Here is a 24,105-nt window from a genome sequence, read left to right as displayed (position 1 = left end):
ATGCAGTCAGCAGAAGACTTGATATCATCTGCATCTTCAGTAGAATAAGTAGAGATTTGCAGCTGTAATTATTAGTGCTTTGTAAGCACTTTTCTTTTTTTCTCTTTTCTTTATTTGTGTGGTTTCTTTATTGGTTTTTGTCAGAGGATCATTAAGACAGTGTGCGCACTTCCCTGAGTATTCTTGTTAATTATTCCTTTTTATATATCTTCAATTGTAGTTCTTTCTTGGGATTTGGGGGGAGGGGTGTTTTTGGGGGGAATTTTTGCCTAAAATGTGTTCATTAAGAATCAGTTTTATGTGGGTTTCATATCCTGATCTGAAAAATATTAATTTGCAGTAAATGCGAATAATCAGTTTGGCGTTGCTTGTGCCAATAATTTCTATGTGTTTAAATAATTTTATTTTCCTCCAAGAATCTGAATGGAGATGATGGACAAATCCTAACGAAAAAAAGAGTTCCAGTGGATGTGATATTACAAGGTGATGAGAGAAATATTCCCAAATGGATAACGGTAAGATATTTCTCCTGTTATTTCTCCTGTTCTAAGTTACTAGCTAGTTGGACTAAAACAAAAGCTCTTTAACTGGGTAGCAGTTAAATGAATTTTAACACAACTTTTCTGTGGCTCTCCCATTCTTCTTCTGCTGGATGTCTGCGTAGATGTTGGCACTTTGACCACTATGATATGTAAGAAACAGAGCAAATGTTTTATAATTTTATATTCCCTTTTTTTTTACTTTTATATTTATTTCTTCGATCCCTGGTGTGCAGTTTGATCTTTGAGCTGTCAATTTTCCTAAAAGTCTAAATCTGACCTTCGTAGAGGACAAAAGAAAGAATTAGCTTTGCTTTCATTTGGGGGGTGAGGAAGATCAGAGGTGAAGTGTCAGGATACAGCTTCTCTTTTCCTCTGGAGCTGTCAGAGATGTCGAGATTATTCAGAAGTGTTTGTGTGTAGATATATATATATATCTCCATGGATAAATTCTTATATTTGGGGTAGGAATTAATACATGACATATAATGTAGAAGTTGAAAAAAATCATGAATAGCTTTCCAGGACTAACTAGTAACTCCTGAAACTTGCTACTCAAGTCTCAGACTAGATGTTTTCCGCTTTGTCTGAACTTGGCTGAGCCCTTCAAGACCATAACTGTACCTGACCCAGAACAGCAAGATGCAAGGGAGTCACACGTAAGGTTTTGATGATATCTTGAACACGCAAAAAACTCAGAACATTAGATTGTTTTTTACTTTCTTTGTTTTTCAGATAATAACTCCAAGTTCGTCAAAAAGTCGTCATTCAACATTGCCAGGGCGAGAACTGCTTGGTAAAATTAAGACTTTTGTCTGTTGGTCAAATATATTTGTTTAACTATATGGTTTTATTGTAATTCATTAGGCGGAATATGCATTTTGAACAAGGGCTTTATTTATCTTGCTGAAATTTTTAATAGGCTGCATTTCCAAGGACAATTTGATATGATTTTTCTTTTGGTAAAATATATTTGGAAAACAAAGGAAATAACTTGTGTACATAAATCCTGCTTTTCTTATGGAGCCTCGGGAATAAATATGCATAGTTACCAAATTCAGCAGCATGTAGCTCAGTGAAAGCAGTGGGTTTTAGTTCTGTTTATTTTAAACTCAAAAATGTAATACAGTGGCTTTGCTGGCAACTTGTAGTCAGAGTGGTACTTTGCACATAAACTTTGCTCAGAACCTTTCCAGGCTTGGTGGAAGCCTAAGAGTTTTAGTGAAAATATTTTAGGCTTAACAACTACAGAAAGCATTATTTTAATAATAATTTATGAAAGCGAAAGCTGCACTTGTACTAGCCAAGTACAAAGCTTTCAAGGAACACAGAAAATAAGTTACAAAACCTTTTGGATAAGGCTGTTAGTTCTGATCACGAGTCACAAAATGTCAAAGTCTACCCCTGCAAAGAGTATCTGCATTTTATGGTACTTCGAATGTTGTGTTTTTTCCAATACGTTTAATTTCTTTCCTGTCTAATATGTGAATTCCCTATGGTTAGGAACTGTATTTTTTTTTTTTAACAATCAGTAAGGCTATCTGAATCCTATGCAGTTGGTTTTAAGTTATACAGTGTATCATTGGAAGTGCCTTTATAGGTTTGGATTTTTTCTGTCTTCTGTTTTGTTTTTTGACTCATTGTAGTTTTTGGTTTGGTTTTGTGTTTGTTTTTTTTTTAATAGGTAATCAAGCTTCTGTTTGCAGAAAGAAGCTAGAGTTTTCAAATGAATGTTCTTCATCCAAATATCCACAGTTACAACATTCTGCTTTTCCCATTTCATCAAATACCATAGCCTCACCCAGGCATCGACCTTGTCCAGAACTGAGCATGACTTCATGTGGTAGTATCCTTGGAGATGAGGAATGCTCTTTGAGCAGTCCAACTCTTTCAAGCTTGTATCCAGCAATGGTAGAGATATTTACAAAGCTCATGGCAAAGCATTCTCAGAGAAGAGTGTTAAAGTACTTGTTTGGACACTTATGGTCCAAGAGACGGCATTCTAGAAGACCAAGGCTCAGAATCACTGTAGACAAAATGAGACAGTTCAGACCCTGTAAATGTGAACTAAAGAAGAAAGGATTTCACAAGATGTGTAGCTGTAGAAGTGAAGACAACCAAAATCTGACTTATGGGAATGACAGCAGAGAATTCTGTTGTGACAGCTGCCCCATTAGTAAATCATCTGGTCTGGTGCCTTATGCATGTGCTGATACAAATGAAATCAAAATAATGCACTACTCTGACTCAAGTTCAGAACAACCTTTGGCATCTGGAAAAAGCCAAGAAGTCTGCAAACATTATGCTGTTCCTGATGTTATGAATAGAATAGGAGAGACATTTCTAGTTGAAAATAAATTACAGACTACTGCCTCACCAAAGAATTCAGAATACACAGAAGGTGAAACATTTACTTACAAACATTTCTCAGAACCCAGTTTTATAGCGTCTACTGCTAGTTCAGATTCAAGAGCGTTTCATCTTGTAAAAGAGAGGAAGACTCAGAAAACTGACTTCTATGTTGGTACCTCAGAGTTGTATTCATCTGCTTGCAGTTCCCATGGCAATAGAAACAATTCTATACCTACCACAAATTGTTCTCCTGCAAGATCATCAAATGTGTTCGTATATCCTCAAAAAATAACTTCTTTCCAGCACAAAGAATCATTTTCCTCCTGGAAGCAGAGTTCTTCAAAGACAGACAAAGAAATAGATGCTGCATTTGACCAACTCTACTACAGAGTGATTTCTGGAGAATACCTAAAGCCTTTGTCATTGACAAGACCTCTGTTAAACTCACAGAACCTTGAAGAGAAAGGACCATTAGTGAAGAGTAATCTAAGTGTTTCTGAGAGGTCCCTTAAACAGTTTGATGTAGAATTTGAGAAACTGTGTGGGAAGCTTGTTCCAAAATCTCCTGAGCTTCAGACAGCTTCAAATTTCAGGAAATATGAAGAAATACAGATGCCTGAAACTGTAAATGCTCTTGTTAATTCTCCTGTCCAAAGATATTCTGCAATTTCCAGTGTTAAAAGAGCAGGAAATTTTCAATACCCTCTTCCTTGTTCACCAGTAAAGCGACTGAAATTTATACCAGGACACTGTTTTTCCGCAAGCAAAAGTCAGGAGATTTCCCACAGTAAAGAGGATAATCTTCAGACAGGTGGCACATTCAACTGTAGCAACCCCAGCTTTTTTGCTGATCACCACTGTCATTGTCAGGTATTTAAGGACCTTGGGGGAAAAAAATTGCACCTGTAGATATTTGGAGAAGGGCTTAAGAATGCATTAGAGCTGCAAGCTGTTTTAACTAGGGATAGCATACTTCTGGTGCTTTTTGGTCAGTAGGGATGTTTTACAGCTCTGGGGGCTTGGGGATGTCAGGTCTTCTGGATCCATGTGATAACGCTCTCTATATTTAATAAATTTGAAATGGTTCTAAATGAAAGGTTTTACTCCATTTTAATAGACAATGTTGCTGGAAAAAATTATCTCAAATAGTAACTCAGTTATGGTGTTGTCCTTCTGAAATAATGACATTAATTTTATAGACTGACAAGGTGAAACAAACAAATTAATCTTGATAGGGTTTCACAGGAATCATTAAACTTGTTGATTTAAATCAGACACCTATTTCCAAGTTCACGGTCACTTCTTCTGAGGCAAACTGTGAAATTGTATATTTTTTAATGAATGTTATATGTTGCTGCTTTATTTCCAGCGTTCTGCATCTCATGATTCTTTAGATCAAAGTTTTCTTGGTATTCCTGGCACTTCCCGGCAAGGTTAGTTTCAGACACTATTAATTCGCGCAAGAGTATTTTCTTAAGGAAATTTGCCCATTGAAGTACTTTCAATAGGCTAATACTTAAACAACATTCTGTAATGTTCATGCTACTCAGCATTGTTTTTGCCTTTTTCATCCACTGTTTCTAATCACCAGAATCTGGGACTGCAGATGCACGCTCTGGTTGGCCTGGGGCAATGGAGAATTGCAGCTGTCTGAGAAATGTGAGCAATTGTCACCCAAGGTAATAATAGCCCTTTTTTTAAAGAGATTTCAAAATGAATTCTTACTCCTCTACGCTGTATTAAAGATATGGAGGTGACATGCATACTTGTAGAATGAAAATGAGTGTGGGAGAGCCCAAGCTAATCACACCTGCAGACTTGAACACTGAGAGGCAAGGGTCTGTGGTCAAAATTAGCCAGACTCCAGCAAGGAGAGCTGCTGAGCACAAGACCGTAAGATGACCTGACTGAATACCTAATGTAATCCTTATCTGGTGTTCATTACAGAGGCATTTATTATTTTAGATATGCTATGGAGTTGTTTTTATTGTAGCTCTGTGTTTAAGCTGACAAGTCCTCTCAAAGAGGAGTGCAGCATATTGTTATTTAACAGGACTTGAAAAAGTTGGCCTCTGAGCAGTTGGGAATCATTATCTGCATGCTGGCTCTGTTTGGAACATATCAGAGATCCTCTCCTCATGCTATTAACACCACTGGCAATGTATTTAGATCTCTGGAAGCAGGACACTTTTCAGTTCCCTGAATACTGGCCTAAAATGTTTGGTTTTCATAGAAAATATGCAAATTTTAAAGGATTATCAAGCTTCAGGTCTCTTCAATTTTTAATTACAAACAGTTAATATTCTAAGCATTTTTAAATAATTAAAAGCTCTCTAAAAAAATATCGGTTTTTATTTACCAAAACATTTTTGACACAGATTTTTGCCATACGTATAATTTGTCACCAGACATTATGCTGCTTCCCAAGCTCAGTCAAGAAGTATTTTCACTATGCTTGAGATCATCATATGGCTGATATCAACTGATATTAACTGACAATGTTTGAATTAGAGGTTCAAAGGAAGGCTGAAAGCATTTTTTAAACTACTTGTATGGAGAATTTAACCAGAAAAGAAGTTTAATGATGTAAAGAAAAAAGTTTCAGTTTAAGCAAAGATGGAATTGAAATTTAGAGGCTTGTATTATAAATACATACAATATTGATCAAGATTATATTTTGATTATTTCTTGTATAATGAAAGATTGGAGACAAGCTGATGCTATGCAAGGATGTTTTTGTGATGTTGAGTATGCCCACTTAACTGGCCAAAGTTCTTCTCACTTCTTGAATTTCCTTTTGTTCTTCCTCACTACATTATCCTGTTTCCCCATACAGAACAGCCATTCCTGTAAGATTAGTTATTGTTTTAAAGGAAATGGGTTTTCCCTTCTTTAATGCCTATAAGTAGAGAAATTAAGGTTTCAGAGTTTTCTCCAAGTCATCTGGAATAAAATCTATTTCTTTCTTCTTTAATTACACAAAGATATGTTTGCTGATTTGTAGCCAAAATGGACTGTTAGCTGGAAAGCTTCCTGAGGCCTGTGGTGTGATATTTTTAGCTTTCTATGGTTCCCAGCAGTGAAGTTTTTTAATGGCTTCAGATCGCTCAGATGTTTAATGCTTAAGCCATGTGGAAAAATGCTCTATTTTGTAATGAATGGTTGTGAAAAGAAAAGGAATAATGTATTTCTATCTGGAACCAGATTGCCTTTATCTAGAAGATGATTATGAAAGAGATTTCTGAAAAGGAAATGTTCATAACTAATAACATAAGTATTCATAAGTAATATTCATAACAGCTCTGTGTGAGCACTGTCCTACAGTTTTACTGCTATTCTGAATTGTCAGATGTAAACCAAATTAGTTCAAAACAGGAGAGAAAATTTAAGCAATTTCTTAAGTAATATGCAAGGTGTTCTTGCTTGTGTCTATACTTTTTAACTAGTTGTGAATACATTCCAAGATTGCATCTCAAAGTTTAATAGATATACATAACTTAGGTTGATCTAGTAGCACTACTGAGGCATCAAAATGACGTAGCATGAATAGCTTCCTCTCCATCTGAAAGCACATAGGAAAGCAGACAAGGAGCACTGCTGCTGTTCACCTTCAAGATGTCCAGATATCTTGCTTTGACAATTTGTTTCATTTTCATCCTGTTCACTGGAGTTTCAGCAAATACAGTATTTTTGTGTAATTTGCTTCATCATCTAAACAGGTTTTGTTTTTTTTTTTCCTTAGGGTATACAGAAAACTAAGCTACACTGATAGGAAAGACCAATTGTAGGAATCCCTTGGATGACTCTCTGGTTAAAGCTCACCAAGAAGCATTAATGCACTGTTACAGTTTAAAAAGTTTTATATAGGTTGGGTTTTATTCAGTGTTGTTTCTTCTTCCAAGAATCAAGTATGTATAATTATATGTTAGCAATACACAACTAGTTCTGGTTTATACTTCCTTGTAGTTCAAATCTTTGGGAAGGGGTTTTTCCCTTTTAACAGGGAAAATATAAAATATTCAATTCTTATTCAATTTATGGCTAAGTTGGATTTTTATATTTGACAGTATTTGTAATAACAGAATGTGATCTGTATTCTTTTTATTTGCTGATAAGCTTTGGTTCTTATTGTATTAATAATAAGGAACAAGCTCATTTACCTAAATTGCTGCTCATTTATGTTTGAGTTTCTCAGTACAGATCCAAATTCATTGCTATGTTAATGTTAACATTTTCTAAGTAGATCACCAAAGTTGGTATAATAAACTTTGATTCTTACTGTGTTAATAATAAGGAACAAGCTCATTTACTTAAATTGCTGCCTATACATGGTTTTTGGATGCATCAGTACAGATCCAAAAATCACTACTATATGCTATGACTTAAGTTTTCTATGCAATGTTAATGTTAAAATTTTCCACAGTTGATTGTTCAATAAAATTTTATACTGTTTAGTAGGTTTGATAATTGCATTCTCTGTTTTGACAAAGTTGTACCTGACACAGTATATGTTCTAAATAAAAAACTATTCTGAACAAATACCTGCCTTCAACATTTTATTTCACTTATGTGAACTCTCAGGAGGAGTTTGTATACCTGCATGAGCAAATCCATGAGAATGAGGTATGAGGGTCCCACAGGTTTTCACTGCTGTGTCCTTTCTTGGCAAGGGGATTGTGTTAGTGGTGTTAGATAAGGTACTTGCTGTTTTATCAGCAGTGCCCCTTGTTGCCCCTTTTCCTTCAGAAAAGGAAGAAATTGTTTTTCTTTGGCTTTACTTTATTTCCAGACACACAGGAGGGTTTTATTTTAGCTCTTAAAACCAAAATCTTGTTATCTTAAGTATTGTTCTTGAATAGGACAAGAAGCCACCTCTAGTGAGATTTTCTCTGCAATATGAACTTCTGCACACACTTTCCATTCTTCATCATTTGGATATTACGTGTCTTTCCATGACAGCAGAAAAATACTGTCTTTTAGAAATCTCTTGGGGCTCTTTTTTCTTCCTTTTCCAGACACAGATGCACTGTAGGGAGTATATTTTATGAACTATCTTCCTCTTGGATTTGTTGAGGTAATTATTTCGCAGTATTTCTTGATACGCTAGTATTGAGAGATTGCATAATTCATTGTTTTCAGTTCTAAAGTAATTTAGAAGTCAGCTGGAATTGTGTTTTGGACCTGTTCTGACTCTAGGTAAGACGTCTACACAGCAACTTCAGTGCAGCTCAGACAGGTAAGGAAGATAAGTTGGTTTATTCAACATAGCAAAATTGTCTTCATGAAGATTCCTTTGTAATTATTTAAAGAGGTCATTCTTGGAAAACCTTTAAGTGTTGGGAGGTAAGATCATACCAATGCCATGTTTTGGGTGCTAGCAGTAGCAAAAAAGGGAGAAAGAGTTTCTATTTTTAGAGTTGATCCTCCTACACCATGTGAGCCAGCAGACCCTTGATACAAGCAAGTCTGTTGTTTCTCCTAATGATTCTAACAACTGCTAGACCAGGTATGTTTAGCCAGGTACATCTGCAGTGATTATCAAATGCTAAGTCACTGGTGAAATACATCTGCCTCAACTTATGAAGATGTCAGTGGTGCTACCTGATCTCTTGTGTTTTGAGTTCCAATCTTCTACCCTTCCAAACAATATTGCTTTTCCCACCATATTTCCTCTTGTTTACTTATTCTTTACTGTTCCATTGAACTGGTACTTGAATGCTAAGTTTACCATTAATAAAAAAAAACTTTACAGTGCTTCTCTTTGCTATAAAAATTTTTTTAAGAACAACTGCTAGACCAGGTATGTTTAGCCAGGTACATCTGCAGTGATTATCAAATGCTAAGTCACTGGTGAAATACATCTGCCTCAACTTATGAAGATGTCAGTGGTGCTACCTGATCTCTTGTGTTTTGAGTTCCAATCTTCTACCCTTCCAAACAATATTGCTTTTCCCACCATATTTCCTCTTGTTTACTTTACTGTTCTATTGAACTGGTACTTGAATGCAAAGCTTACCATTAATAAAAAAAAGCTTTACAGTGCTTCTCTTTGCTATAAAAATTTTTTTAAGGAACAGTGGAAAAACAGATGGGGTTACTGAGACAGTGTAAACCTAAAACCTAACACCTCTTCTTGTGTTGTAATTAGTTGAAACTTGCTTTATATGTAAAGAATTTAACTAGTATATGATAGTTTATGTAGGTCTTTCTCTAATGTCTTGAAGATGGCACAATATTGAACATGCTTTTTTGTGTAAGGATTCAGTAGTCATTTGAAGACTACCTCAAAACTTGTTTTAAAAAAAATTAGGTTGTTTGATTGCTTATTTAAGCAGATGGAGGGTAAAGAGCCAAAAGAATAAAGCTGAATTTGAATGTGGCAGCATTACAAATGCCTTGGAAATAGTTGATAGGCTATTAAAGATCATCCTGAGAGCCACAATCAATAATTACTGGAGGCAGTGATTAAATGTGGAAAGGAAGTATGTATAGGTATATATGGAGAATATTTACAAAAATGCTCTTTGAACAAACTATGTTGCAGGGGAATGCAGCTGATGAAAATTAGCATAAACATATAGCTGGATAAAACAATGAAAATCGAGAATATAGAGGAAACTAAATGTACTTAAATCCCATTAAGTGAACTTAATGTTACATGTACACTCAATGAGAGAAATGGGTATGTCATTTCCGTTAAATTAGTTACCAGATTGAAATGACAAGTTGAATTTAACCATTGTTTAGGTTTTTTTGTTGGGTTTTTTTTCCCCCCATAAATTTATCTTATCGCTTGATGTGTCCATCCATTTCTACCCTTAGAAGATGTTGGCTCTGTACTATGGACCTTTTGTTTCCAGGTCTGTCTCTTTCAGAACCAGTTTTAGGGCTCTATGCTTCAGAGTTTCAAGTTCCTTGGCACTGCTCTTTGGATTTTAAAGACTCAAATGCCCTGGTTTTTTGGGAAGACAGAGTGTCTGACACCTAGAGGCAGACACATTACATCAACTTGTTTCCTGCTGCAACTACCTAATGACTCCCAGAATATAAAAATAGCTACCCACTCTATAAAACTTACATTTAAAGGGTTTAGTCTTAAAATAAATGTGTAAAGAGTAAGTGAAGGGTTTGGGAAAATAAAAATCTCTTTCTGTTTTTGTAAAATATTTAAGGATGGCTATGGAAAACCCAATAGGAATGCAAACATAACATGGGGTATTGGAAGAAATACTTTCTAGATTTATTGTTACAGATGGTGTGATAATTTTTGTGGACCCTTGAATACAGCTATATTCAATATTACACTAGTAGAGGAGTTGAGATTTGAGATGTATTCTAGTACTGTTACAGGAAACTAAAGATACACAGAGATACTGCTGAGTCTTGTGAAATGTACAATTACTACTTTAAATCAGCTGTTAAATTATTCTCCAGTCATTGCCACAGACCAGTCACAGTCAGAAAGTTCACAGTGTGGAACAGCAGATCAGTTCTTGGTAAAACTAATCACCAAGTGTGCAAGTATGAAACACAATCTCATTTCAAAAGTATTGAAGTTAATATGGAATAGTACTCTGCTAGAGCTGTATAGACAACAAGGGGATCTTTTAGGACTGCTTGAAAGCTGATGATTGTTTAAAACAGGATCAATTCTTACTGGAATCACTACCATGTGAATGCTGAGCTACCAGCTTCTGCAACTCTTTCAAATTGTCTTCAGAAAGGCAGATCCATCTGAGTGGCAGTCTGGACCTATGTCTTGCTTAGTCTGTAAATGTTAACACTTAAGTTACCCATTTCATACCAAGGTTTAGTATGTCAGCTTTCTGGAATATTTTCTCTGATCAATCATTGATCAGAGAAAATGGAAAAGCAAATCTTACTTTATGGTTACGTATTTAGTTCATTACATATTCAGTTCTCCCCCTTTGTATTATGAATCAAGCCCTTTAATCTGATGGGGTCATCATGAATGGCTTCTACTTTTGCCGTGTTTTCGGCAGCCAGCTGCTCACTATTGAGGTAAATGCTAACTTTGGAAGCCACCATGGCATTAGATGATCTTTCTCCTTCATCTTCTTCTAATGAAGGATCTTTCTTTCTCCTTGTTTTTTTGCATTTTCCTTTGACACTGTGATCAAGTGAGGCATAACACATCTGACTGGCAGACTCCACCTGAAAGAAAATTCACTTCAATGTTCAGTAGTTATCCTTGCTTTAAATTCATATCTAAGTCTTCAACTATATGGTCTTATCATAGTCCTGCCTGAAATTTGCCTAAACTAGCTGTAAAACAACTCATTAAAAGTACAAATTATTAAACTGTGGGAGAATGGAAAACAGATCAATATAAGCTAATAGTAAATGACTGAGAGTGGCAATATAGAAAAATTCATCAAGGTATCATTGGAAAGATTCTCTGTGGGAGAGAGGGAAGCTCATGTAATAAGTCCAGGTTCTATGGGATGCAAGACATTATTTGATCTGGTTTTCTTCTCACTTTTTAAATCTTTTAGTTGGAATCCAGTTATTAACAGGCTTTGTTAAATCCAAAGATGGATGATTCTTGTCTATATATATGATCTCATTTCCAGTGCAAAATGTATGCTTTTTGTGTCTTTCCCCTGCATGTGCTTTTCAAGCCAGACCATCAATGACTATTGACACTGGAATGTCTAGATTTAAAAGGTTGTTCTTTAGCTGCTGGAAATACTCTGAAAATCCATCCCTATGAAATATGTGGCAATCAGCTCAGGAAATTGATGCTAGGAATGCTTCAATTACAGGCAAATTTCATTTGAAGCTTTCATGCTTTTAGGCATACAGGTATCTCAACAAAGTACAAATGAACAAAACAATCTTTCCCTGGTTAAGGCATATAGATTTTGCACTGGACAGGAGAGAGCCAGTCAAGCTCTTGTATTTTCACTTGGCTGATAACTAAACCAAATAAAATTAATTTTTTACATTAGCCATAGCCATGGATGCAAATTTAATTCCATGTGATCTGCATGCCTGTGGCTGAGCTTTATTATGCTGTATTGCATGGATCTGAACCGTCTACAATTATGTTTCCTTATTAAGGACTCAGATTGGAGGGTCAAGTTTGTACTGAAATACTTTGATGAACTGAGACACTAATGCATGGTAACTTTTGTGAGACTGTGAAGATTTTTGTTATATTCTCTTATAGGATAAATAAAGGAACTCTGAAACAGACCATGTTACTCTAATTCATAAATCTATAACTAAAATTAAAGATACCTGTAGCTGGTTAACTGTTCTTTGAGGCTGGGACTTCATCTGCTCGTAACAACATTCTTCTGTAATTTATTAAAGTAGAAAAATATTTTTATTAAGACATGCTACTGAGCTTTAAATGATCAGACCAACAGATTCTCTCTGTTAGAGAATGCTCTAACTAACATTGAATTAAATTAATGCTCTCAACTCCCCCCAGTTTGCTTTGGTAGGATGTTTGTTTTAAAATCACACATAGTTCTTTCCCTCTAATTATAGAGAGATAAATAGCTAAGAAATTCAGACACATACTGTGAAAATGAAAATTATTTTGTGTTCATATGAAGGAGAGATTTCTCATTATTTACTTATATGGGTGTCATTTTAGAGTGGTGGGAAGATTTCTTGCAATTAAGAGGTAGCCACATACTGATGAATTTTTCAGCACAGCCAGCCTTTTCTTTGACTAAGAAAGAGGTTGTGAGTTGCAGCAGCTGGTGATTAAATTCTGTTCCTGAATCTAGTTCAGTTTTCTGTAAATTTGGTTCCAGTTATTTTTCATGTTATATCTCATTTTAGCTGCCAGTAAAACAGATTACTTCCTTACAGTTTTCAGACTTTTACAATGTCGCTGCATTTGAGCATTGACTTGATTCAATTTATGCAAACTGTGTATGAAAAAGTTGGGTTTTTTTCGGGCTTTTTTTTCCCCCCACTTGCAGTTCAAGTGCTTTAGTTTTGCTTAACTCCAATTAAGGCTTGCAGAAAAAATTGTTCTCGTTACTTAAATACTTCTTTAACTCTATAAGGGCTTTGAAACCCTCTGTACATCCAGCTCTCACTGCATTACATGACGTTACAGCCTTTAAGGTGGTGTCTCTGCCAAGGATTGTTAACTTGAGCACAGTAAAGCACAGCCAAGCTCTCTGCCCACCATTCAGCTGCTGGGCTTCAGCACATTTGTTAGTGTCGCTGGTGATATGTGGATAGCCACAGCAGAGAGCTCTTATGTGTTTGTTTCTGCCTGCTTCTGTGGGAGCACTGACCCTGGACCATGAGTAATATGTGGTTTAGATAGCTTTAATAGGTGTGGATCAAGCTGCTGTTTCATTTAGTGTAGCTTTACATTTAGACAAGCTCTTTGTTTTGAGATACTTGGCTGAACAGGAACATAAGGACTGTAAAAAATCAAATTCAGTATGAGGTCTGTTCTTATAAATAGTAGTGCTGTATGAAGGTTTGTATTTCTATCCCAACTATCTTTTAATAATTTCAATTATATCAATAGCTGAAAATATGTAGATTCTAAAGTTTGCCGTTTGAGAAATGCAAAATATGTCAGCCAGTCATTTTTTAATCATACATTTTTATAGCCACTGAATAGACACAGGTTCCTAAAATAAAGCTTACCTAAAATATCTTGATTGAGATTGCCGTAAACTGGATAATCTTCTGAGTGATAGCCATCATAGCTACCAGGGGAATGAAAAAATACTTTTAATTCACAGAATATGCTTCATTTAGCACCCCAATACTATATTTTAGTAAATGTTTCATGCACATATGCAGATTGTTTGTTATCTTATAAACAAAATCAAATATATACAAGAGGGCAGAAATGGCAGTATGGGTATTCTCAGGAAAGATTTTTACCTAGCCCAGAACTGAACTCTCCTTTCCTGTAACTTCATTAAGCACAAAGCTAATCTCAAGACTATCAAGCTACAGTTTGAGGTAGGGTAAGAAATATTAATGATCACTGAAAGGAACCCAATTCATGTTCTCTGATACCACTCTGCAATACAAACTAACGCACCATATGTGTCTTTTGGGACAATGTTCTTAACAGGTCCTGTCTTGATTCAACTAAAATACTTCTGTCAACACAAACAGAGAAGACCAAAGCCAAGTTCAGCTTTGCATTTTTAATTGTACGTTGTGTTTCATTACCTGGTGTTAGTTTAAAATGTTTTTAAGTGGACTTGTAAAATGGGAGTTGTTAGTGGGAAGCACTGTGTAACCTTTCTACTGCACCCCTATATTGCATCTCATCAAGGGGGTGAAGTTGTGCTCTAACTCCACACTCAGTGGTATTTTTCATCTGAGCAGGCAGTAATAGACAAATATAGACTTGCCAATTTCAAGAAAATTTGTAATTGAGAATTGGTTTTGAGTAGGAGGTGCAGGCTTTTGTATTTTTGTTTGAAGGGCCTTTTATATTTGGGTTGAGATGAGACTCTATCCATCTCTGTTTTCTAAAGTTTGGGCTTGGTTTGGGTTTTTTTTCTGTGTGGCATAAGAGAGAGAGACTTGAAACAGATTTATGTAACGGATCATGAGATATCCTACAGCTGTAAACACACATTTTTATTGCTTTTGGATGCTATGTGTAAAAGATGGTTATGAAATGTAAATACATGTAAATTATCACTCCACAAGTATTAACTATCAGACTATAATTAGTCACTGCTTTGTGAGAGCTGAGAATTAAATTATTATGGAATTACTGACTTTAAGTGATAGGTAATGGTGGTTTAACTCAATATCTTGCACTTTCAGATAAAATTATAGTATTAGCATGCAATTATTTAATTCTTGATAAAATGACTGGAGGATGTATCTCACACATGAATATTTTTTCCCTAGGTTTTTTGAATTTTTTTTCCCCACTACCAACATTTCCAGGCAGACTGCATGAGATGTTGAATTTTCCTCTATGCCATCCCTCTGAAGCCATCTGTCATTATTTATTGCATATTTTACCCTTGCCAGAAAAATCTTTTTTATACAACTTACCTTGGATCGTTCTCTTCATAGTCTTTAAGTATTTTAGCTGGATTTAAAAAAAAAATTAAGATAAAATGAAACGTTATTTTAGAACACTTCAGTCTCAACAGGCATGGTTTTGGTTTTGTTTTAGAGAATACAGTTGAAAGCTCTGGCTGTCAGGATCTTCATTTGTCCCTCTACTTTTCTCAAATATTTTGTCAAATACAAGAAATGTTTGTGTTATGGCCCTGTGCTGTGCCTACAAAGTCTACATTAGTTTACAGTACTCAAAAAACATAACACATGGTTCATTCTTTATTTCTTCCACATTCTTCTTGTCCCTCATTTTTTTTCTCTCAGATTTTTTCTGGGGAGGTGAATCGTGTTAATATTACAAAGTGATGGGTTTATTTATTTCACTAGTTCTGGTATGGCTGAAAAAGAGATCCTGTGATCCACACAGATGAAGGAACTGAAGCAGAGAGGCAATGGCTACAAAGAGATTTCATGCTAGAGCTTGATGACTAATTCAGGAATGCCTGACTTCCTAAACTCTGCTCCAGGACTCCAGAATTTACCACAGTAAGCTCCAACTCAATGATTAATGTGGCACCAGCCACTCTGACCTAAATCTCGGTCAGGTTGGTTTTGTGAATGATTGTGATTCTTCCTCAGAGATATCTGCCTCCTAGCCCTAAAACAAAAACCAAAAGGCTCAACTGCCACTCATCCCAAAAGATTCCAGCAACTCTCTTCATATCCTGTGAATATCTGACTTCCTAATACTTAGTGAGCTCAGTTTATAAGCATGGGCCTTCTGTTTATGTAGATTATATACACAGGTGTATTTAGCCTTGTTGAAGTCAGCAGTGTTTGCCTGCCCACCCCTATGTTTACAGCACGGGCAGTTTTCCCTGTGTAAAGGGAATGGTGAGGATTGTACAACTTCCTAACCATGGAATCACATGCATAAAACAGGTTGCACTGGCACAATCTGTCAAAAAGTAGAAGTTAATTTTAACCAAAAAACCAGAGTATGACTGCAGCCATATGAGAGACACACTGGTTTAAGCAATGCAATTGCTTATGAAAAGCAATTAGAATGTTTTTTTCCAAAATACACTGATAAGGCATAAAATCTGTATGAAATCTGAAATTAAAATGAGCATTCAGGAATTTGGGGAGGAGAAAATTTTCTCAAATGTATTTTCTATCAACTTAAAATATTTTTTAAATGGAAATATAAATAATCAGTTATAGGAAAAGTATCCTTCCTAGGAAAGGAAATTGCAGGTATTAAAAATACACTTTAAAAATAAAAATTTAATCAGAACTAAATTCTTCTTGTTTTGCTGATTTGTCTTCAGAGAATGGATTTGGGTAGCTGTTTTTAGCAGTGGATTGGGCAGTTAGCAATCATTCTGTAATGATACCTGAGTGTCCTAAAATTTTTCAAAAGATAAATCCTCTCTAGTAAAATCATTCTTGCCAAAATATAACTTTAACATTCAGAAGAATCAATTTGTCGACTTGATAGCTCTGAGCAGGGATGGCTTTAAACATTGAAATTCCATTCCTTACAAAGGGATATTACTTACATTGCTTCTTTTTCATACAGTGTACAATATTCAGTGTCACTGAAATAAGCAGAGCCAAACTCAGGAAGGCCAAAACTCCCCAGACAGAAAAATGGCAGTCCATTCCTGTAACTGAAAAAAAATTTACTATTTGTGTTGTCTAACAATACTACTGTGTTCTTCGTGCTTGGCTGGTTTTTGCTTTCTGTAATTGAAGCTGCTATTTTGCTGTTTACTCTCTGACAGGTATTGCTATACAAGCTAAATAATTAATATCAAAACCAAATGCTAGATATTAAGAAAGCAACTTTAATAAACTGTTAGGAGAAATACTGTTTCATAGGAATTCAGCCAAAGATTAAGCTATTGGTTTGCCTGTCAGATGCAGTAAAAATCAGAAATTAATAAAGAAAAAGGTAATTTTACTGGATAGCTTTGAAATTATTTTTGAAGTTGTCTTTAAGTTAGTATTTGCAGTAAATTAAGTAAATTCTCAGCTAAATTCTAGAGTTCATGAAAGTAGTTCTGAATTTACTCAAAACAAATTTGCTGGATGTGTCTCAGAATAAGCTAAGACTGTAATGTTTTAACAATCCCTGGAAAAAAAAAAAAAGTAAAAATTTGGTTATGTTTTCTTGCATTGTCTTCCAGCTATTAAAACCACTTACTTGTTCTTATTTTCTTGCCTATGAAACCAGAGAATGTGATGATAAAGGATAAGCATCAGCTGGTAGCCAGTGAAGTCCCAGGGAAAAGTTCAAACAGCTCCTGTAAAATCACTTGGTAAAAGGTGGGTCCACTTATCTGAACAAAGTCTTCTTTTGCTCTAAACTTGCCACTCCTTGCAATAGGAAAGAACCCCCCTGCATAAAATCTGATTTTTCATTTAATGACTTCTTTAATTAGCCTAGCTTATACAAATTTCCTTCACAAACCATGCTGAATAAAATAGCCTATTTGTGGCTGTCTAGTGGCCAAAATTATCAGCATCGCTACGAATGGCCTGGGAAAGCCTTCCGTGACAGAGGAAACACTGAGCCAAATAAATGAGTGAGAGGAGCTTGCAGCTTTATTCTTAACTTTCCTAGAAGCATATTTCATGTTCTCTGAGATTTAGAGTGTTTGAAATAAAGCCTGGTGCCCAAAACTAATGACCTCTAAATAGTGCGTAAAAAGAAACATGTAGGTGGAGCAGAGCAGTCAAGGAGTTGGATAGAAGCATATTTCATGTTCTCTGAGATTTAGAGTGTTTGAAATAAAGCCTGGTGCCCAAAACTAATGACCTCTAATAGTGCGTAAAAAGAAATGTGTAGCTGGAGCAGAGCAGTCAAGGAGTTGGATTGGACGATACTGATTCTTAATGCACTTAAAGCCAAGTTAAAGGAGTACAGGAATGCACTTTTCCATGTTGCTGGCCAGAGGAGGATGGCAATGCATTTGCTCCTGCTGAGAAAACAGAGCTTTGTTCCTTGACTGATCAGGCTCCAGCTCAAAACCTTCTTACAGGTTTTGCCCCCTCATTGTGCTGGTGTTGCCAAAGCTCTTTTTGTTTTGTTGTGCTCCAACCCCCCAGGTGTTCTTATAATGACAAAACTAGATAAGATAAGCCCTGGTAGTAAAAAAATCACAAATCACCTGGGCTTCTGGGATGCAGGTTTCTTTCCTGATCAGAACACTCTTTTAAAATTAACAAAACAAAGCAAATAAGCTGTAATCTTCTGACAGACTTTTAACTTTTTTTGCACATGGTACTTTTAGTGGCCATTTATTCTTCTTTTTAAACTAAACATCCTGTTTCCCTCCCTTTCTACTACTTGAGTTCTTCCAAATGTGTTTGAGAGTTCTTTATCACTGCAATACTCCTTTTCGTGTTGAAAGGCACTTCTATGCAGTGAGATACAGACATTTATGAGGAGAGACAATATCCCCATGGAGCAGCTATACATCATTCCAATTTTTCAGGGAAGGAATTAAAAGAATGGGAGATCCTACACTGAGAAGATGTTATCAGGGTGCATCAAGAATCATCAGTCTTTGGAACCTGGTTACTGTGCAATTAGTCACTCAATATTGCATCCCGTGCAACCCGTCCAAAACTACAAGTCTGTCCAGGACAAGAAATTTCAAGTTTCAGTGTTGTACCTAAATAATCAGAATCCTCTCATTCTTCTCCTGTCTTTTTTTTTTTTTCTGATGTGATTGATTTCCATTCTCTCATGTTCATTTCATATTTCTTTTCCTACACACACTTTTCCCAGGAAGCAGAAGCAGTGTTGTGCCCTACAAGAAGGGAAGCACATGTAACTGTGATAGAATCACAGCATCAATCACATTGGAAAAGTTCTCTGAGATCATCGAGTCCAGCCTGTAAGTGAACAACACCTTGCCAGCTGCACAATGACACTCGGTGCCACCACCGTTCTTTCCTGAAACACCTCAGGGACAGTGACTCCCCCAGCTCCCTGGGCAGCCCATTCCACAAGCCATAACACTGAGATTCATTAGAGCAAAAAGAGTGAGCAGGTGCTGAAAGTACACTTATGATCTAACATTGCTCCTTTTTCTTCTTATAGAATGTTGCCATTTATCTCTCTGATTCGGGAATCCAATTTTTGCCTGGTGTTTCCAGAGTAGAAGGAAAACTCTTAGTTTCAATTTGACTATTTTGGCCCACTTTTGTTGACAAGTATTATTTTCATGTTTCAGTTTTTGATTTAAATTGAAGTTATTATCTGGAAAATTGTAAAGGTCAGATAAAATTCTTTTGGTTTTAGTTTTCAAGTTTAAATTCTCTAGTATTTGAGCCATCCTACTTCTCAAGAATTTAAAAAACATTCTAGGAAAAAAAAATATATGAAACTTAGATTTCTCATAAAATGTACCAATGTTTTAAATTTTACAATCTACAGTTTTTAAGCATGATTTAGGAAATTTCATGGGTGTGGGTAGATTAAGAAAAGAACATTTAAATTTCTTTCTGGATGAAAACTATTTAACTTATTTTTAAATTTATTTTCTATAACACTGACGTAAAAATCTGCTTGTGTTTTAGTAGAATGTATACAAATATATGTGTGACTTCATTATATTTTTTTTGTTTGTTTTTATAATACTAGCTATTTGTTTGTCAGACAACACTACTTATATGGGAGAAACAACAGCAGTTTTTACTTAGCCTGTAAAACCATAGTAAACACCATGATTGGAGACGTACTGGTGCTCTTCTGTGAGATCCACGTCATTCTAACATTAGTTTCAAGCTACCCAGATTTAAAATATGAGAAAATCCAATTTTATATCCTAGCTTTACAGATATGCAACTCCCAGATGTTTCCTACGTCTTCTTGTTCTTATAGGTGTTTCTGATATGCTGCTTACATTTATAACTTCATTATTTCAATATTAACTACTTTGACAACAGCAGCATTAGAAGGAAAGCTGACTGCATGAAGAAAAATTTGTCTCCACGGACAACTACACTGCTCTCCCTAAATGTGCAATAGCAGATGCAACCTTTCACAGTTAACGGGTTGTGCTAAAGACAAAAATAAGATAGGGAGACTGTAGATGGTGAGAGAGAAATAAACAACAAGTCTATTGGACTAATTATATTCCATTTTGAAATGCTGTCTTTTGTTCTGTTCTCTAATTTTAATTCTCATGCAAGTCATCTATTCTCAAATTGAGCAAAACTATAATTTATTTTTTTTTAACATAACATATAATTAGTCCAAAGAGCCTGTGATTCTGTATTCAGGGGCATTCTCATTCAAGCGTCAAACTGAATATTTGAAAAAAAAGAATGTTGTATCTTTTGAAAAACGTAATATGGAATAATTAGGCTGCTTGGGAATAGGACACTATGATTCTAAAATGATGAGCTCAAATTCCATTGGGGTTTTCTGTGACTGTCTATCTGTGATAGGACTTAAGGGTGGTAGTAGTTTGTTACAAGAAATAATATTGAAGTCTTCTGAAGGTAATGCGCTACTCTTTGAAGGGAAGAATTTCGTTACATACCCAAGGTTTCATGAGAGGGACAACAACTCTTGTTATATTGTTAGAAGACTTTGGGATGCATGAGTGGAGAAATATTATATTTAATAATTATAAAGATGACAGTATTTTGATTAACTAATATCAGACTCTCTCTAGTATTAATGACGCATTCTTATGCTGCTGTTCTTCCATTTATCTTTGAAAACCAGGTTAAACTTGGAGTAGCATCCAAGTAGAACGTCTGTCTTAGGTAAGTTACTTCATTTGGATAATGTTTTTACTTTTCTAACTTCAGGGATGGGTCACTCACAACCTCTTAGTATATTTTTCAGTGCTATAAACTGAATGTACTAAATTCACACCACAAATATAGACAAACAAAAGACCTTCTAAATACGTAGTTATTTGTGCTTTTTCTCTTTAAAAGTCTACTGACAACTTTCTCCACCAAGAGAAACATGGGAATAAATAGAGTTTTGGTTATTTGTTCTTAGATTTTCACTTTACAAGGTTCATTATATTGTCACTGGAGTGCTGTGAGGGAAAAGAAGCTAAAAAAAACCCAACCAAAAAAACAAAATCCTCCAAAATATTCTAATCTTTCCTGGGTGAATTTCTGCTATTCCTTTTATTGCAACTCAAAGGAGTGTATATAATCCTGTAGGGAGTGGAGCCAGATTTAACAATTCATGTTGGATATTTTATTACAACAAAAGAATAGGTAGCAGAAGTACTATGTTTTGTTCCCCCTTGCTCTAATATATTTTCTTTAGATAACCCATCACAAGGGATAACAGGGAGATAGAATACCTCTACCAGGTTTTTGTACTGAAAAGGACCATGAGGTGAGGAACATAGATACCATCTAGCTGGACATGCCATGTGTGGTATCAACATGTTATCCACTGAGGCAGATTTATTGCTACCAGATTTATGGTGACAATCTGGAGCACAAAATGGTTTCTTCCCTTTCTTTCCTCTAGTTTTTTTCTACAAATTTGTTAAAGATTAAATAAAACTGTCTTTCCTCCCCCCTTCCAATTAAATATCGATATAAATAATATTTTGTACTAATGGCCCTTAGAAAAAGAAACTCATTAAGAGACTGATGAATGTTAAATTAGCATTAAAATTGCTTCCACCTGTGTGAGCATTTAATGCAGGATTAATTCTCTGAAAAAGATTCCTTAAACTGCAATTAATTAGTGCACAACTAGTTGCTTTGTAAAATGTCAACTTCATATTTCAGAAGGGAAACAGCACATTGTAAAATAAGAAGGCCCACAGCACAGTATTTTCAGAATAAAACAAATGCCTTAATTAATGAAGGCTTAGCACCCTAAGCCACCTTTTAGAAGACTGTGAATCTACCATAGCGTGGCTCTACTGCTCCAATGCTTACAAGTTTAAAATATAAGGCTTACCTGGTTCTGTTGCTTCTAGGAATACTCCCCTCTCCTTTACCCAGCAGGAAATCAAGTTATGTTGGCAGAAGATGGATATTCTTGTTTTGAACCTGGCAGCATGAACCTCTCTTTAGAGTTGTTGTTAATCTCAAATCCCTCCAGTCTTTTTTTTTCACCTTCTTTCTTGCAGACAGGAAATGAGGTTCAGCTTTTACAAGCAAACACACATTCTCCTTCAGTGCTTGCCTCCAAAAGAGAATTAAAGTATTTATGTGTATGCTTGTATTTATTGTTCACCTGTCTTGCCTCAGAAGAACATGTACAGGACTATTAGTTTCATTGATGTGATACAAACCTGCTTTTGTAATATTCATATTCACAGTCACACTCTAAGTCTTCTTGAGTTTAATGTTATGTTGAATTCAACAAAAGTATTTAGATGCTTCTTAAAATAAATTACAGACCTATTTTACCTAGGAGTGTTATGTGACTCTTGCTCTCTTGAAGTTTCTAAACCAAAGCAGAAAATCATTGCTGAGAGCTTACAGTTTAGCAACAACAGGATTCAGAGGCATGATGAAGGAATTATAACACTCCATCTCTTGAAAGTCAAGTTAGAATAACATAATTCTTCCATTATTTTGAGTTTATGAATCTGAGGCCACAGTCCACTACAGTTGTAGAAAGAAAGGATAAACCAGTACGTGGCTTACTGTGTGTATTTGTCTTTAGAATTTAATGAAACGTGTCTGTGTTTAGGTAGAAAAGCCATTTTATTCTCAGAAGCAGAGTAGCTTCTTCCAGAGGAAGCTTGCACACTGAGCATTGTCAAAGAAAACTTCTGCTAGCTTCTGATATTTTAGGTATAGTTTGGGTTAGGAGGTTTTTCTTTAGAGCAAATGGTTTTATTTCCTATGTATGATGTAGAAGTAGGAGGGGGTTCTTATGAAAAGAATGTGAATCACATGACTATGTTTGTCTTTTTGGACTACATAAACTGAAATAGCCCTCAGTGTAATCTAAGGAGCAATGTAAAGTTCTGCTCTTTCTCTAATGTGAGAAAATGTCCTCTGCAATCTGTGTTTACTTGGGTTGCTATTACTTTGGATTATTATTTTTGTATTAAGTGCCTTGGATCAATGCTTAAGAAATAATTTACTGGATTAGCATCTTATTTGAACATGAAGGAACTGATTAGTCTTGATTATAATAATATAGCCCATTCGATTCTAAGGGTGCTATAGACTCCTAACTATTCAGAGCATTATCATAATTAAGTGAATAGAGCAGGAGGAATTAATCTGAAAATACTCAAAATGGTGGCAATTCTTATCAAAGGATACTGAACTGAGAGAGGAATTGGAGAGGGTGGAAGATGCACATTGTGAAAACAAAGTTGCTTCATTTCTCAGCTAGGAGCACATGGAGTAAATCTGAGATCTGCAGAGGATTCCAAATAAAATGCTTATCAGCCTGAACAAGAAGCTTACAAGAAATAAACTCCTTTGGAGATAATTAGGAGCATAATGGAAAGGTGAACACTGAGAATGTAGCAGGGGATTTCTGAGTCTGTAGTCCTGCTGGTGTGTTAATAAATCTGCTCTCCAAGAGCAAATCATTGCTGTGCTGTATCAGCTTTGAATGGCTGCAAAAGAAAAGTCTATTGGAATAAATGTGAACTTGGTATGCTATTTTGGGCAACTTGCAAGAGACAGAAGGCTCTGTTAGATAGCAAAAAAAATATTCGCTTCAGGCAGTAAAATCCATTGGGAATATGAGGTTTCTTTTTTTTTTCCCTTTCCTTTGTATCAGTGCTATGTTAAAAAAACTTAAGAGAGCCAATAGTCTGCTTAAAGTGCTGTTATTCAGGACAATAGAGACAAGGACAAATCATGACTATATTTAGAAAGAGAGGACATAAGGCAATGCAACTTCATCCCCATCTATTGCATACAATGGCATTTCCTCCTCTGTTTTAAGTCCCCAAGCTATAAATTCCTGCGTGCATATTCTGGGAAAGTGTCTCTGCCTGCTTAATTCCTTATGTGATCTTTGGCAAACATATGATGCTGGTATCTCGAGAAGAGTCTGTCTCAAGTGGACATCTGCCTTGGCTGGGAATAGCTCTTGCTACTGAAGTTCTTGGAGAACCTAAAACGAGCACGATTAAATATTGATGTGTGCAGATGTACATGAAGGAATGAGTGTGCTGAAATGGAGTCA

The 24,105-nt window shown here is 35.6% G+C and overlaps 2 protein-coding genes across 4 annotated transcripts; one reads left to right on the top strand and one right to left on the bottom strand.

Annotated features, from left to right (window-relative positions):
* Nucleotides 1-416: 416 nt before the first annotated feature.
* On the top strand, nt 417-8,672 carry LOC120513374 (the record flags this gene model as incomplete). Its single annotated transcript, XM_039732751.1, has 6 exons — nt 417-515; nt 1,275-1,335; nt 2,224-3,761; nt 4,261-4,324; nt 4,483-4,570; nt 6,634-8,672. Coding segments are annotated over 6 exons (1,896 nt in total), but the record flags the coding sequence as incomplete, so codon positions are not given.
* A 990-nt stretch (nt 8,673-9,662) lies between these two features.
* Nucleotides 9,663-22,040, bottom strand: LOC120513407 (T-cell receptor-associated transmembrane adapter 1). Of its 3 annotated transcripts, none has more exons than XM_039732841.1 (7): nt 21,901-22,006; nt 18,620-18,757; nt 16,499-16,609; nt 14,928-14,964; nt 13,542-13,603; nt 12,156-12,214; nt 9,663-11,066 (listed from the first exon to the last, which is right to left on the bottom strand). In XM_039732841.1, exons 3-7 carry the CDS (start codon nt 16,599-16,601, stop codon nt 10,806-10,808), a joined length of 522 nt encoding a protein of 173 aa, XP_039588775.1. In that variant the 5' UTR covers nt 16,602-16,609; nt 18,620-18,757; nt 21,901-22,006; the 3' UTR covers nt 9,663-10,805. The 3 variants fall into 3 exon arrangements, with proteins under 3 accessions (XP_039588775.1, XP_039588776.1, XP_039588774.1); XM_039732842.1 differs by lacking the exon at nt 18,620-18,757 and adding an exon at nt 17,146-17,245 and having other exon boundaries at nt 21,901-21,996; XM_039732840.1 differs by lacking the exon at nt 18,620-18,757 and having other exon boundaries at nt 21,901-22,040.
* Between the last annotated feature and the right edge of the window lie 2,065 nt (nt 22,041-24,105).

Source organism: Passer montanus, unplaced genomic scaffold (genome assembly GCF_014805655.1).
Source record: "Passer montanus isolate IOZ18808 unplaced genomic scaffold, ASM1480565v1 scaffold80, whole genome shotgun sequence".
Lineage (NCBI taxonomy): Eukaryota > Metazoa > Chordata > Aves > Passeriformes > Passeridae > Passer > Passer montanus.
Note: the sequence above shows the minus strand (reverse complement) of the source record. Positions and strands in the feature narration are given on the sequence as shown.

Bases quoted from the DNA above. Each gene is read 5' to 3' on its own strand.
- LOC120513407 (XM_039732840.1), bottom strand. From the start codon at position 16,601: ATGGACTGCCATTTTTCTGTCTGGGGAGTTTTGGCCTTCCTGAGTTTG. The intron at 14,965-16,498 runs GTAAGTAATATC...TTTTAAATCCAG, and splicing joins CTGTATGAAAAAGAAGCAAT to CTAAAATACTTAAAGACTAT. The intron at 13,604-14,927 runs GTAAGTTGTATA...TTCCCCTGGTAG, and splicing joins TATGAAGAGAACGATCCAAG to CTATGATGGCTATCACTCAG.